At 39.2% G+C, this 15,467-nt stretch overlaps 1 protein-coding gene across 4 annotated transcripts in view; it reads left to right on the top strand.

Annotated features, from left to right (window-relative positions):
* Window positions 1-15,467, top strand: part of arnt2 (aryl hydrocarbon receptor nuclear translocator 2) — a 143,590-nt gene that overhangs the window by 78,667 nt on the left and 49,456 nt on the right. For all 4 annotated transcript variants that reach the window (XM_033050488.1, XM_033050487.1, XM_033050490.1 and 1 more), the window contains 3 exons: window positions 3,496-3,647; window positions 10,092-10,167; window positions 10,361-10,484. In XM_033050488.1, coding sequence (XP_032906379.1) covers window positions 3,496-3,647; window positions 10,092-10,167; window positions 10,361-10,484 — 352 coding nt within the window. The remainder of the gene's footprint in view (window positions 1-3,495; window positions 3,648-10,091; window positions 10,168-10,360; window positions 10,485-15,467) is intronic.

The raw sequence follows: 15,467 nt of genomic DNA, 5'->3' as shown, positions 1-15,467 counted from the left end.
CCTTCCTTCTTTTGTTGTATGTTTGTATGTGTTAAATGTATGTTTTTAGTGTTCTTTAGCTTGTTTTATATGCGGGTTGGTGGGTACAGTCTATTTTTCTTGGCTAACAACCTTCCAACTTCGGCTTCCAAGACGCATGTAAATTTGCGTGCCTTATTTTTGGGTAAAAAATAGTGACTTCATTGCCGGGAAATACGGTATTTATAAACATAGCACCAAGAAATCTACTTTCCACATCATTTGTGCGCGAACTACATTCTTCTCTCTTTGTTTCTTAAGATATTCTTAAGATAATGGCAATCCATGTTTGAAAAACCTGCCAAGAAATTTGTGCTACGCGTGCGCAGTATGCTGCTGCACATGCACAGTACAGCAAAGGCAGAATTTCAGCTGCCTTTGGTCCCCTGGAAATTGACAGCTTGAAGCATCTTCGACGGCACGTGGGCTGCACAGACCTTCGTGTGTTACATGCACTGCGGAAGAAAGGCACGGAGAATTATGCCTTCCTAAGAGATCGATCTCTTAGGTAGGCATTATTCTCCCGTGCCTTTACTATTTATATTTAATAATTACCATTTTATAATTTTAGCCAGGGTAGGCAGTGCCTACCTTGCCCACCCTGACGGCACGTGCCTGGCTGTATGGTAATTCGAATTTCACTGTACCTTAATTGGTACATGTGACAATAAACTGACCTTGACCTTGACCTTAAAAAGCAACTTGCAGTGTTTCCTGTTTTAATTTCAGCTCTTGCTCATTGTGTTCTGCTATCTTTGAGAAGAAGGATGTTCTTGGTCATGTTATAAGGCCATAAATGATAGCAGAATTAGGCCATTCGGCCCATCAAGTCGACTCCACCATTCAATCATGGCTAGACACAAAGTGCTGGAGTAACTCAGCGGGACAGGCAGCATCGCAGGAGAGAAGGAATGGGTCATTCCTTCTCTCCAGAGATGCTGCCTTTCCCGCTGAGTTACTCCAGCATTTTGTTTCTACCTTCGATTTAATCCAGCATCTGCAGTTCTTTCTTACATATTCAATCATGGCTGATCTATCTCCCCCTCCTAACCCCATTCTCCTGCCTTCTCTACATAAATGTGCATGACCCACAGAGCTTTCTTTGATTTGTTCCTTTGTGGTTTTGATTAGCTCTGTCAGTTGCGTGTTGATTTTGAAGTTTAACGCACATGATATCCTGCCTTGCAACTTTGCCAGGTTGTTCATCATTCATTGGTGTTGCTTCCAACACGTCTGGCAGCTACATGTCTGAATAGGGAGCTCAAAAATTTTTGGAATTGAAAAAAATCAGCACTAACAGATCAAATCAAATCATATCAATGGCACAAATACATCCAGACATTCAGAAGCTAGAAACTGCCCTTTGGCCCACAGTGCCTGTTCCATACAATTATGATGACGTATGTTCCACAGCATAGACACTTCCTACTGCATCCACAACCATATGCTGTGCTGTGTAACCTGAGAGGTGTTTATCTGCAATTGGAGAATTCATTGTAAATTCCAGAGGGTGTCAAAGTACCTAGATGGAAGATAAAATATTTTTCATTTAGTTTATATTAGCCTCACCCTGTCAACGGTCACAGGCAGATGTCAGAATGGGAGTAGGATTGCAGATTAAAGTAGCATGCATCAAGAAGTTTAGGATCATCCCTGTGCATTAAATCCTGGCATCACATCACTCCAGTCCTCAAACAACTTCACTGGCTTCCCATCTCCCACCGGATCACCTACAAAATCCTTATCCTCACCTACAAAGCCCTCCACCATCTGCCCCCCCCATATCTCACTGACCTCCTCTCCCCCTACCAACCCTCACGGTCCCTCAGATCCACATCAGCCGGTCTCCTCTCCATCCACAAGTCCAACCTCCGCAGTTTTGGGGACAGAACCTTCTCCAGGGCAGCTCCCAGGCTCTGGAACTCCCTCCCCCAACTGATCCGCAATTCCATGTCCCTCACCATCTTCCAGTCCCGCCTCAAGACCCATCTCTTCACCTCTACCTATCCTTAGCCCCACGTCCCCCTCCCTTTTCATCTGTGCATTAATTGCCTCATATTGTGTTTTGAATTGAATTCTGTCTTTACTTTGTGTACTAGTCATGTCTCTACTATTTATTTCATTCCCCTTACATGTTTTTCCTCTACCTGCTAAATTTTTGTAAGGTGTCCTTGAGACTCTTGAAAGGCGCCCATAAATAAAATTTATTATTATTATTATTATTATTATTAAACTTCTTAATCTATCCCTACATACAGTGCCCTCCATAATGTTTGGGACAAAGACCCGTCATTTATTAATTTGCCTCTATACTCCACAATTTGAGATTTGTAATTGAAAAATTCACATGTGGTTAAATTGCACATTGTCAGATTTTAATAAAGGCCATTTTTATACATTTGGTTTCACCATGTAGAAATTACAGCTGTGTTTATACATAGCCCCCCATTTCAGGGCACCATAATGCTTGGGACACAGCAATGTCATGTAAGTGAAAGTAGTCATGTTTAGTATTTTGTTACATATCCTTTGCATGAAATGACTGCTTGAAGTCTGCGATTCATGGACATCACCAGTTACTAGGTGGCTTCTCTGGTGATGCTCTGCCAGGCCTGTATTGCAGCCATCTTTGGCTTATGTGTGTTTTGGGGGCTAGTCCCCTTCAGTTTTCTCTTCAGTATATAAAAGGCATGCTCAATTGGGTTCAGATCGGGTGATTGACTTGGCCACACAAGAATTGACCAATTTTTAGCTTTGAAAAACTCCTTTGTTGCTTTAGCAGTATGTTTGTGATCATTGTCTTGCTGTAGAATGAACCGCCGGCCAATGAGTTTTGAGGCATTTGTTTGAACTTGAGCAGATAGGATGTGTCTATACACTTCAGAATTCATGATGCTTCTCCCATCAGCAGTTGTATCATCAATGAAGATAAGTGAGCCAGTACCTTCAGCAGCCAAACATGCCCAGGCCATAACACCCCCACCACTGTGTTTCACAGATGATGTGGTATGCTTTGAATCTTGGGCTGTTCCTTCTCTCCTCCATACTTTGCTCTTGCCTGTCTGCATTTGCATGTTACTTCTTGTAAAATACCTTCAAGGATCTCTGAATAGCAACATTCACTCCATTTTAACCGTTCTATCTTTCCCTTCTTCCTACCAAAGTGGGTAACTGTGCGTCCCCAGTTATAATCCATCTGACAAATTTTTGTCCACTTGCTTAACCTAACCCTATATGTTAGTAAGTCTCCTAACTTGCTTTACCACATCAGCAAATTTAGAGAATGCAAGAGAATGTGGAAGAGAATGCAAGGAGATCAAATCTGTGCACAGCATTTAAAGTGAGGCCTAGCCAAGGTCATGTGCAAAGACAATCAAGTTTATTATAGTAAATCTATACTATAAATCATCCATTAGTTTCATGTTCATTAATCATGAATGCCATATATCTAATAACTCTTTCTATTTTTTCATCAAGGTTGTGAAATTGAAAGGGCAAGTCCTATCAGTGATGTACCGTTTCCGAACAAAAGGCAGAGAATGGTTATGGATACGGACAAGCAGTTTTACTTTCCAGAATCCTTACTCGGATGAAATTGAATATATAATCTGCACCAATACAAATGTAAAGTAAGTGTATGTAAAAGATGTGTTGAGTCGTGATGTAGGAAAATGGACCAGTTAAAAGTGAATTACAGGTATGGTTCACGTTTAAGGTGGTCACATGAGGTGGGTTTATTCATCAGGTATTTGGTTCATCTTCCTTTATTGAACAAGCCAGGGGGCAATAAATCAAAATTTACAGAGCATGAAAGCTTGAGCCTTCTGCTGTTAAGGGGGGGATGAAGGAGTCCTTATCGGTGAAACTGCATGCAGAAACGGCAAGTAATCTTTAAGTTCTGTGAGCTTTCACAGAGCAAGTTAATGTCAGAAGTACAGACCAGGATCTGTGTCAATGCAGGTCTGTATTCCATTGCAATCCCTGGTTCTGCAAGAAACACAGGGTTATGCCTGGAGCAGTGTCGAACATATCTAAGAATAAATGTGATCTGATCCCTTCTTTCAAAGATAATCCTTTTGTTCTACTCTTCCCTGTTTCCGCCATCTTGGCCAACGAAAACTAACTTGTTTTCTCTCTTTCCCGTTCTGCAGAGCGGTCAAGGATTTGAAACATTGACAATTTCTCTTTTCACAGGTGCTGCCTGACCTGCTGAATGTTTCCAACATTTTCTGTTTTTATAGCTAAAATTGAGGTGCCATCTGTTGTGTTTCAATGTCGACCATTTCAGAAGCTGGGATGAACCAGTTATTGCATGAAAAGGTCAGAAATGAAGATGCCCAGTCATAGTTGCACAATGTTCAGTTTCATTTGCAGCTCTTCAGGAAATGGACTTGTCCAGGTCTGCATGCAACAAGACCTGGAAAGTGTGCTGCCATGGGCTGCTAACATGAGCAAGTAATGTTACAGCCACAACAGTGCCAATTAAGGACATTTTCTAACAAGAGGGAGTCCAGCCAGCTGCTTTTGATATTTCATGATGTTATCATGGACTACACCCAGTCTCATTAACATTACGGGAGTCATCATTCACCAGAGATCTCATAGCCATGTAAGTACTATGGCTACCAGAGCATGTTAGCTGTTGGATACCCTGTGGTGAGAGACTCCTGACATGGTTTTTCCATCATGTGCACAAATTATGAGTGCAGTGGAATACTCCCCACATGCCTGGTTGAATGCAGCATTAATAATTCTAAAGAAGTTCAACACCATCCAGATCAAACTAGCCCATTTCGTTCAGACCGTAAGGTCTGAATGACAATAAAGGTATTCAATTCAATTCAATTCAATTGTATACAATGGATCCATGCTTCCAGACTATGGCTTGTGTTATTCTATTCATGGCATTTTTTTATGTTGACAGCGGTTCTTCTCTCCCATATTGACTTTTTTTGCCTTTTTGTTTTTTAATGTAGTTATATAACAAAAAAAACAAATAAAGTCAAAATGGGAGAAAATACACATATTATGTGTATTGAAATGGTTCAAAGATTAACAAATCTGACTTGGATAAGAATATTTTTCACACCCTATTTGCTCAAAATAATTGTGGATTTGGATTGTTTTCTCATGCAATAGATCGATGATATGCTCGAAAGGAATATTGTTATGGGTATAAATTTCTATTAATTTTCTACTTAGCTTGCAGAATGCATGGCTTGGGGAATAATAATCATCCTAATCATCATTTATTGTGTGCAAAAGGATATTGTTACATCTTTCATGAGAATGGTATTTATCACCGGAGGTTTAACTAGGCTTTGAACTCCAATAGGTTAATTTAATGTATTTTAAAATGTGCAGTCCGTTACCTCTCAAAGCTGCCCCTTCTCTGTGATTAGAATGATATCTTGCAATAATAACTCAAGACACTGACACCCTGAATGTGAAGAGCCCAGTCATGAGCTGCATGCCTGATGTTTGAATGTGCCACATAGTAAAACAACATTATTATGATTTATGACAAATTTAATTTGCTGACCTATCGTTGCAACATTCTTGATCCTCCTTACTGCTTTATTGCAATGAAATTGTGTGGCCAGGTTAAAATTCCTAATTGCTGCAATCATTCACAGCAAATATGCCTTTTACTGATAATTTGCCTGCATTTTGAATATGGTAGTGGGTGAGCCTTGGCAAGAGAAAGCCATAAATATCATGATGAAGGAGAATAAAAAAAAACGATGGCAATCTGAAATAAAATTAGAAAATGCTGGAAACATTCAGCCGGTCAGATAGCATCTGTGGACAGAGACACAAAGTCAATGTTTCTGATCAAAAGCCCACGTCAGAACTGAATAACATATTTGGGTTATAGACAGTATCTCTCATCCTAATTTAAAAAGTATGTTTCATGTGGAGGAATTTATAATTTCACAAATATTTATCCATCTTGCAATCTATGTTGACAAGATAAGCAAATTAACTCATTTTGTACATCACAAAAGAAATTGCGTTCCTCCGTGACCTGATTGTTATATGCTCTATCAAAACACTTACAAATGAACAATGTGCTTAAAATAGCCATTGACTGTATTATTCCTTTAAATCATTGGAGTAAACAGCAGTACGTTGGCCCCAGCCTCCTAAACGTTCTCTCCTGGTTTAACCAACAATAGTAATTACTGCTTGTACTTTGGACCATTTTTACAGAATAATCAGCTGTGAGCATTCCTCCTTGTTGCATGCGGTACCATTTTCATGATAGCAGTATGATAGGGTTATTTTAATTGATTGCAGATAACTTTCTGACTCGTACGTGTAAAATCTGAAAAGCTCAACGACTCGTCAGATTGACATTTCAAATATGTTTAATCTTGCAATAGCCTCCATGGTTCATTGACGTTGTGTCAGGCATGAAATGTTAAATGTATTTATATTTGACGTCAACATAGTTTTTTGAAGAAAACAGCCAGGGAATTTTTTATTTGTTCATTTTTGTGGAACTTGCTGGCAAGACCAGCATTTATTACCATCCTAATTACTCTTGAGTTTACCGGTAAGTTAAATGCCTGCTAAACTTTATTAAAAGTTGACTGGCTTCTTAAAAGTGTCTCTGCTCCTTCTCTCCCCCCTCCTTCTCTCCCCCTCTCTCCCCTTATCTCCCCCCGCGCTCTCTAAAGGACTTACTGTACACTGTGCAGCCATCTTTTACCTTCCTGTTCATCGTGGGTGTGAATTTCAGACAGCGCTCCCCCGCTTTCCCTGGCGCGTGTCTGTGTCTGTGTGTACTGGCTCACGTTTTTCAAAGCTAAAAATTGGTAAATTCTTGAGTGGCCAAGTCAATCACCCGATCTGAACCCAATTGATTTGCTGAAGAGAAAACTGAAGGTGACTGGCCCCCAAAACAAGCATAAGCTGCAATACAGGCCTGGCAGAGCATTACCAGAGAAGCCACCCAGCAACTGGTGATGTCCATGAATCGCAGACTTCAAGCAGTCATTGCATGCAAAGGATATACAACAAAATACTAAACATGATTACTTTCATTTACATGACATTGCTGTGTCCCAAACATTATGGTGCCCTGAAATGGGGGGATGATGTACAAACATTGCTGTAATTTCTACATGGTGAAACCAAAATGTATAAAAATGGCCTTTATTAAAATCTGACAATGTCCACTTAACTATTACAAATCTCAAATTGTGGAGTACAGAGGCAAATAAATAATTGATGGGTCTTTGGCCCAAACATTATGGAGGGCACTGTAGATCATTTTTGGGGGCTTTTAATAGTCGACCACATAGGGTGAGGTTTGGAGTAACATTTCGGCCAGATCGGGTTCAATAGCAGATTTATTCCCCTGAGAGCAATTATCCCTCACTTGTCCTAGTTTGGGATGTGGAGTGCTTGTTTGTAACATGCTATCCATACTCTATTTTATTTCTTATCAGGATCTTAACATTGTCTCTTCAAGGGTCTGTTAGTCAGTCATGTAGCAATTGAAGCCTTATGAAGCCACACCTCAGACCTCTGGGTTTGAGCTCTCTCTGGTTTTATAATGCTGTGTGCTCTCCAGGTGGTAAACTTCAATAGTTAAAGGAGATTTGATCAAATCTCTAAATTGCTTTTACTTCAGACCATCTGAAACCCTTACTCATACTCTTGAAGCCATAGACTCGGCTATCTTATTTCTTTACTACCTTGCACCATACATCACTCTGAGCTCACCCAACCTTTTGCTGCTTGTATCCTAATTCACTGAGTCCTGTGCACCTTTTCACTCTGCTCGATAAACTAAATAGGCTCACAAACCAACCATGATTCAACTTTAAAATTCGCACTACTAATCTAAGTTCTCTCCTTGACCTTCCTTCACCCTATGCCTTTAATGTTTGCCTTGCAAGGATTCTGTACTTCTCCAATTCTGGGTTCTTATGCATCCATTAGCAGCCTTGTGTTCAGCTGTCCATACCACAGGCGTTTCAATCCCCTCACTTCAACTTCCTCACATCTCCACCTATTTTCCTTTAAAATGCTCCTTGAATATGATATCACCTCTTGCTTTGGCTGTATTTTACTACTTCTATCATGAACCTTGCCAGTTCAACACAGTATGATTATAATCGACTGTTTCAGAGAACATTTAAGAATCAACCACAAAGCTGGGGTCTGGTCACATATAGTTCAGATTTCTAATACCATTGCACTTTTCCCTTTTCTTTCTGTCAAGATGATCTTTCTTTGTCTGAGCTACACTCTTTGAATCTTGGGGTTAATTGGCTTGCCCCTGAGCAATGATGCCTGTTCAACCCAAGACATGCAGTGCACTAAATTTGTGCTGAATACAGATAACTCCCGCCTTTAACACCTCTGTAGGAAGCCTGATTTCATGAGCAGGGTCAGTTAAATACAGTATACTGCCTCAGTCAGCGTGTGCATTTTAAATTAACAGTACATTGTGGTTTAGCAAGTGGCAGAAGATGTCACAGAGGTGATTAGAACTGGTGGAAAAATTCATGGTGCATATAAAAGAGAGTAAGCTTAATGATATTGTTAACTGCATTGTTAACTGCATTGTCAGCATTGACGGTAAAGATGGATAGGTGAGATGTGAAGGTGGATGGGTGAGATGTACTGTATCCACAGAGAGACAGTTGCAAAATAATATGGTCCAGACCAGCTGTGGAGATCAGTGATCTCCTTCTCCAGCAACCTGTAGAGCATCTCAAGCATTTCTCGTTTACTTCAGATTTCCAGCATCTGTTGTTTTTAGGCTTCACTGACTACAAACACAAGATGCACAAAGGCATAATTTCTGATGTAAACTTGGGTGTTCTACAGATGAATATACAAAGGAGGTGGGGATTTAAGGATTAATTTGACCTTCAGCAGGGAGCAGAAAATACAAAAATTCGAAGAGTAGAAAGGCAACTTGGTAATTAAAGTTGAGATACTATTGTGGATGGTTGAATTTCAAATGTGAAAGGGGAATAATAATGAATTGTCAGGGCATTTGTAATACATTATTTGCTGCGGTATTTTGTAAAGCTAGTTTATATCCAAAAGATATACTAATGGTGACCAAAGGGGGGGGGGGGGACCCCTAAAATACCCCACCAATGTGCAAGAAAACTGAAATGCCCCATTCAACAAATACATAGCATGTATTTAAAATACTGCCACAGAAAACTAATACAGTTTAGAATAAAGCATGGATTCCCATGTAATTGTAATCATATGTGAAATTCCTGAAAGGCATTCACTAACTGACCGTTATGATTCTGTATTGTCTCTTGTCCTTCCATTCTCTCGTGTCATAAGGAAAGCAAAGCAATAGAGTAATTGAGTGTGGAATCGGGTCCTTTGGCCCACTGAGTTGATGCCAGCCATTTACACAGATCTCATTTTATTCTCCCAAAGATCTCTTCAATTTGCCCTCTCACCTACTTGGTAGGGGTAATTTGCATTAGCCATTTACCCTACTGATCCATACTCAGCTGGATCGAGAAGCTTTGAGGCAGTTACTAGTTATGCCACTGTGCTGTTCTCACAATGCTGTTTGTTTAGGACTTTGTAGGAATTTCCTCAAATTATTGTTAACCTCCAACAATCCACAACCTCTTTCTTTGATGGGAATTCAGGATAGACTGACCCATCCTATGAATAATTAAAATACAATCATTAATATGAGGTGTATTAGATGGTGATTTTTATTAACAGTTATCTTATCAATTCTCTGCAATCGAAGTGATATTTGCAAGATTCTGAAGTTTAATTTTTAAAAAAGGACAATTGTAACAAATGCTATAGATCTTCACATACTTGTTAAGGAATTCTAAATAAAATACACACAGGAATAAATGTAGAATTTTATGTTTTGATTCTGTATAATTATTGTTGCAGCTCATACTAGATAAATCTGTAATCATTTAGAAATTACTTTTGTCTTCAAATAGTTTTGGTTTCTGCATTATAATCAGTTGGGAACCAGCTCTGCATTCTGAAGTATGAAATGTATTTAAATAAGTGCAGCCATGATTTTCCCCCCCTCTTATTCTATGTTACAGGCAACTTCAGCAACAACAACAAGCTGAACTAGAAGTTGGTCCTAGGGAAGGTCTACCTTCCTATGACCCTTCCCAGGTAATCTGTCACATTCTTATAAGCAATGCTTAAAAACCGAGCCCATGACACAAATTGATTAATTTGATTAAAAAGTTGCATGAGATTACAATTAAAAAAAATAAAAAAGAATGATATATCTTGTTAAATCAAAGTCTGTATTCTGGAAATAAATAATGGTATAATAGGGCTGATGTCATTTTTTGTTTAATAGGTCCCCGTTTCATCTGTATCTGCTGGTGTTCAAGATCACGGGAAATCAATGGACAAAACGGACCCATTGTTTTCACAAGACAGAGACCCCAGGTTCACTGATATCTACACTGGCATTTCACCTGGTGAGTTGAATTTGGATTTTTGTGTCAGTGTCATAAATTCATAACTTAAGAAGAGATCATGTTCAGTCTTCACTTAGTTCGTTAAAAGTATTTAAGACTTTGTTTCCTTCCTTTCTTTCCAATTCTCAGTTTGATTAAATGTTTTCATAAATTGAGCAAATATGTATAAAATATCTTAGGGTCGATTCCAAGATTACAAAATATCAGTTTTAATAAAAGAACAACTGGCGTAAGTGGCAGCTTTAAAAATTCATTGCCTTTCATTTTTCAGACTTGCAAGTTTGATATTACAAGAACGGTACTGGTGAATTCCAGTTCTGCCATCATAGGCACATATATTTGTATGTGTTTGTCTGAATCTAAATTACTCATAAATTGCACATAACATTCTGCAGGACAGTAAAAAGATAGAATACTATCCAAAAAACATTAGTGTAAAACACAGTTAGAAAGAAAAACATGGTAACACAAGAGATGGTCCGTGGTTTTCCATTGTTTTGGCATCCAAGTTAATAGTTTATATGATTAGCTTTTTCCTTTGGGGAGGGAGATCCTCGTGGTTTGCAGAATATTGCAAAATGACGCACCTCCTAGAATTTTGCTGGCAGCAAATTGAAAGATCAACTCAATTAGTCACCCTTCATTGTACAATTGTTCAGCAATTATCTTGAAAGTTAACTGATGTTTTTTTTGTTCACATCTTCAGGCAGGACATTCCAGATAATTATTAACAGCTCTGAAAACAAAATTTGCTCATTTTCCTTAAGCATATTAATCTGTGACTTCTATTCGCTGACTCACCCATTGATAGTGACAGTTTCTCTTTATTTATTTGATCAAAACCATCACAGTTATCAACATTTATATGAAATATCTCTTTAAGCTTATCTAATATAGGCAGAACAACCGCACCTATTTGGCATCTCCACATAACTGAGTCTCCTAAGAATCGTGATCAACTCATTGAAGGTGTCAATTTTTTATATGTCCCAGTAAACCTGGGGTGCTCAATGGTTAAGGCCCACTAGAAATGACCATTGGTAAGTCTAGATGTTCTAAGTCTTATTTGCAGAGGAGTGCTTTGTCCAATTTAAATCCTTCAGTTTGTTCAGTAATGTGTATAGGATAGTGTTAATGTACGGGGATTGCTGATCCAAGACTGAAAGCTCAATCTGGATATTAGGATCGATTTCAAATGATCTGGTATCTCAAAGTGCTTTAATTTTCATCTCGGCAAGTTTGGTTATAAATGCTAATCTCTTAATACTTTCTCTTTTACTATGTTTATCTCATCTTATATTCCTCACAGTTTCTTTGAATACAATATAGTCACCATCACTCATTTTAATGTAGACAGATCTAAACTATTCACACCAATAGTAACCTTCTTGATATTTCAAATAACTCTTTCCCTGGTTATCTTCTTACTCCTTATGGACATGCATAGATTTTGTTTGCTTTTTTCGGCAATATATTTTCCCTTTATTTGCTTGCCAGATTTCCCTTTTTGGCTGCACTCTAATTTTTCCGGCTTTGTTCTGTCAGATATGAGCTTCCTGGTTATCCATATCCTACTTTCTAGGTATATTGCCATTTAGGGACACATTAGAATTAGTTAATAAGGAAATTGCAAAGGAAATAGGCTGGCATTTGAGCCATGCATCTTTTTAATCAGCAGTGATACCATGTCAAGAAATCTGGTCTACCCCAGCCTATTATTTATTTTTTATATAGAATTTATTCATCAAAAAGTCAGAAATTATGTTAAATAGCACTTAATTGACAGTTTATTTAATTTGGTCAGAACTAATGCATTCATGACCAAATACTAAGCTGTGGACTTTATGATTACAGTAGTCACATGTAAAGTAGAAAGTTAGAAATGACTATTCAAAGTGTAGCAAATAACTATGGGTCATTAATTATATTAATGGGCTATAGTTTTTCAAATCAGTTAATTTTCTGTGTCTTGTTCTGAAATAATAAGTTAACACTAGGCGATTAAGTGGTTCATTGTCCATTCATTTGTCAGACTTTGAGGTTAAATTCATCCAAGACTGAATGTTCAATTGTATCTGCTGGATATTGGGCTCGATTTCAAATGACCTGGTATCTCAAAGCGCTTTCATTTAACGAGCCCTAAGTGAAAACTGTTTCGATCTTGGCGACATGGCTATCAGTTGTGTATCGACATATGGGGCGGCACGATTGCGCAGCGGAAGAGTTGTTGCCTTACAGCGCCAGGGACTCGGGTTCGATCCTGATTACGGGGTGTTGTCTGTATGGAGTTTGTACATTCTCCCTGTGACCGCGTGGGTTTTGTCCTGGTGCTCCGGTTTCTTCCCACACTCCAAAGACGTACAGGTTTGTAAGCTAATTGGCCTGGTAAAAATTGTATAAATTGTCCCTAATGTGTATAGATAAGTGTTAATGTACGTGGATTACTGATTGGTGTGGACTCAGTGAACCAAAGGGCCTGTTTCTGCGATGTATCTCTAAACTAAAAGCTGCAATCAGGGAAGCAGATGAAGGGCCAGCCATCCTTCCACCCCCTTCCTCAACTCCTCCAAAACACCCTGACTTCCATGCTGCCATAAGCCAGTTGACAACAAAAGAATAGCAGGAAGACTTTCAACTGCTCTGAGCTCTCCTTCCATCACAGTCCACATAATTTCATTCCTGTACCACCACCACCACGGTGAGAAGGATTATCACTATAAATAAATGTTAAATTGCCCTAAAGGTAGATATCTAGATGGTTCTCAATCTTCCAGTTTGGGTGCTATGCCAGATGTGAATTAAAAATGTCTTTAAAAAAAAAAAGCTGAAAGGGTTAGTCAATACTTGTTTATAATTGCTGTGTGAAAAATGAAGGTTTTTAGCTCACTGGGATACAAATGGTAAAGATTGAAAACTGGAGTTACACGATTAGTTAGTCACAGTTGGAATAAGAAGACAATCAAATATTTCAGTTGGAGTCCTTTATCACATTAAACTAAACCAAACTCGTTTAGATGTAGATGTTGGCTTGTATCAATACAACTGTCTGTAAAATTGTCTTTCCAGCCTTTAATGTGTCAAAATTTGTATGATGTAATCAAGTGAGCCTCATATTATTCATTCCAAGCACTGGAGATTGGTATTCATTATGAGGATTGTTCCTGACAATTTGCAGAAATACTCTGCTTTAGGCTTCATAGTGTTTTTTCCCATTGCTGCTTTCTACTGCTGAAGGTATGTAATACTAGTAATCTTCACGCCACATAGGACACAGTATGAATATTGATTTCTCTAACTTCAAGTAACCCTTGCATTCCCTCTCTCTGCCCCTCCATCACCCTTGGTTGTACAACTAGTTTCACTGTCCTCCTGATTAATTTTACTGATTTTACTGCCTCATCATCTTCCCCTCAGCTAACAATGAACCATTCTACATTTCCTTGAACATCGTCTGCTTTGATCTGTCATTTTCACACTTTCCCCTTCCACATCTCTAGTCCCCCTCTCCCCCGACTCTCAGTCTGAAGAAGTGTCTCAAAACGTCACCCATTCCTTCTCTCCAGAGATGCTGCCTGTCCTGCTGAGTTACACCACATAGGAACCATGCGATTGACGTAATTGGCAGGTACCAGTTATTTAAAAAGGTCATCTACAACATAATTCTCGACAAACCTGTTTCCTAAAAGATTCCTGTGACTTTCATCATTGCAGTACTTCCTTTGTTTTCAGGTTTAAAGGGTTCGCTGCCCTTTGGCTCAGTATTTCCTGACTTGTATACAGGCTGTGCAGCTTCGGTTCCAGTTTTGTCACGTTCAGGATCTATTGTCTGATTTATTATATTCTTTCAGTCCTGATTGATGTGATATGTGTGTTTATTATCCATTATTAACTTCCCTTGAGAATGTGATGATGAGTCCCCTCTTTGAACAGCAACAGTCTCTGGTAAAACTCCTTGCACAGTGCTGTTGGGTAGGGATTACCATGATTTAGACCAACACTTGTCTAGTGGAGGGTGTTCCTTCCTAGACTTGTGCCTTGTAGATGGGGAAAATGTTTGGAGGTGTGAGGAGGTGCTTCATTTACCCCAGGTTACAAAGTCATGACCTGCCCTTGTGGATACAGTGTCGATGTGGCTGATCCACAAGGATATTGAGAATTCCACCAGAGGAAGGATATGGATACTTTTGAAGACAGAGCAGAAGAGGTTATCAAGATACTGACTGATTATCAGGAGGGGTTGGATAAATTGGAGACTGAGGGGAGACCTGATAGAAGATTATAAAATCATGAGAGGCAATCTTTATCTGAGAGTGAAAATGTCAAATGTTAGAGGGCATAGATTAATAGTGAAAAGAGGGAAAGTTTAAAAGAGATATGTGAGGCAAGTTTTTTGACACAGAGTAGCGGAGAATGGCGTTTAGGAGGCTTTTGAATAGGCACATATACATGTAATTATGCCACGAGACCCAGAATACCCACACAGACACTAGTCGATTGTGGCAAGGCTTGAATGGTATGATGGGATACAAAGTGAAGTTGGGCAGAATCATTTGGACAGGTTGGGGGAGTGGGCAGATGCATGGCAGATGAAGTTTAATGCGGATAAATGTGAGGTTATCCACTTTGGTAGCAAAAACAGGAAGGCAGATTACTATCTAAATGGCATCAAGTTGGGAAAAGGGGAAGTACAACGGGATCTGGGGGTCCTTGTACATCAGTCTATGAAAGTAAGCATGCAGGTACAGCAGGCAGTGAAGAAAGCGAATGGCTTATTGGCCTTTATAACACGAGGAATCGAATATAGGAGCAAAGAGGTCCTTTTGCAGTTCTACAGAGCCCTAGTGAGACCACACCTGGAGTATTGTGTACAGTTTCGGTCCCCTAATTTGAGGAAGGACATTCTTGCTATTGAGGGAGTGCAGCGTAGGTTTACAAGGTTACGGGATGGCGGGACTGTCATATGCTGAGAGAATGGAGCAGCAA

Source organism: Amblyraja radiata, chromosome 34 (assembly GCF_010909765.2).
Source record: "Amblyraja radiata isolate CabotCenter1 chromosome 34, sAmbRad1.1.pri, whole genome shotgun sequence".
NCBI lineage: Eukaryota > Metazoa > Chordata > Chondrichthyes > Rajiformes > Rajidae > Amblyraja > Amblyraja radiata.
This window is presented reverse-complemented; position numbering and strand designations above follow the sequence as displayed.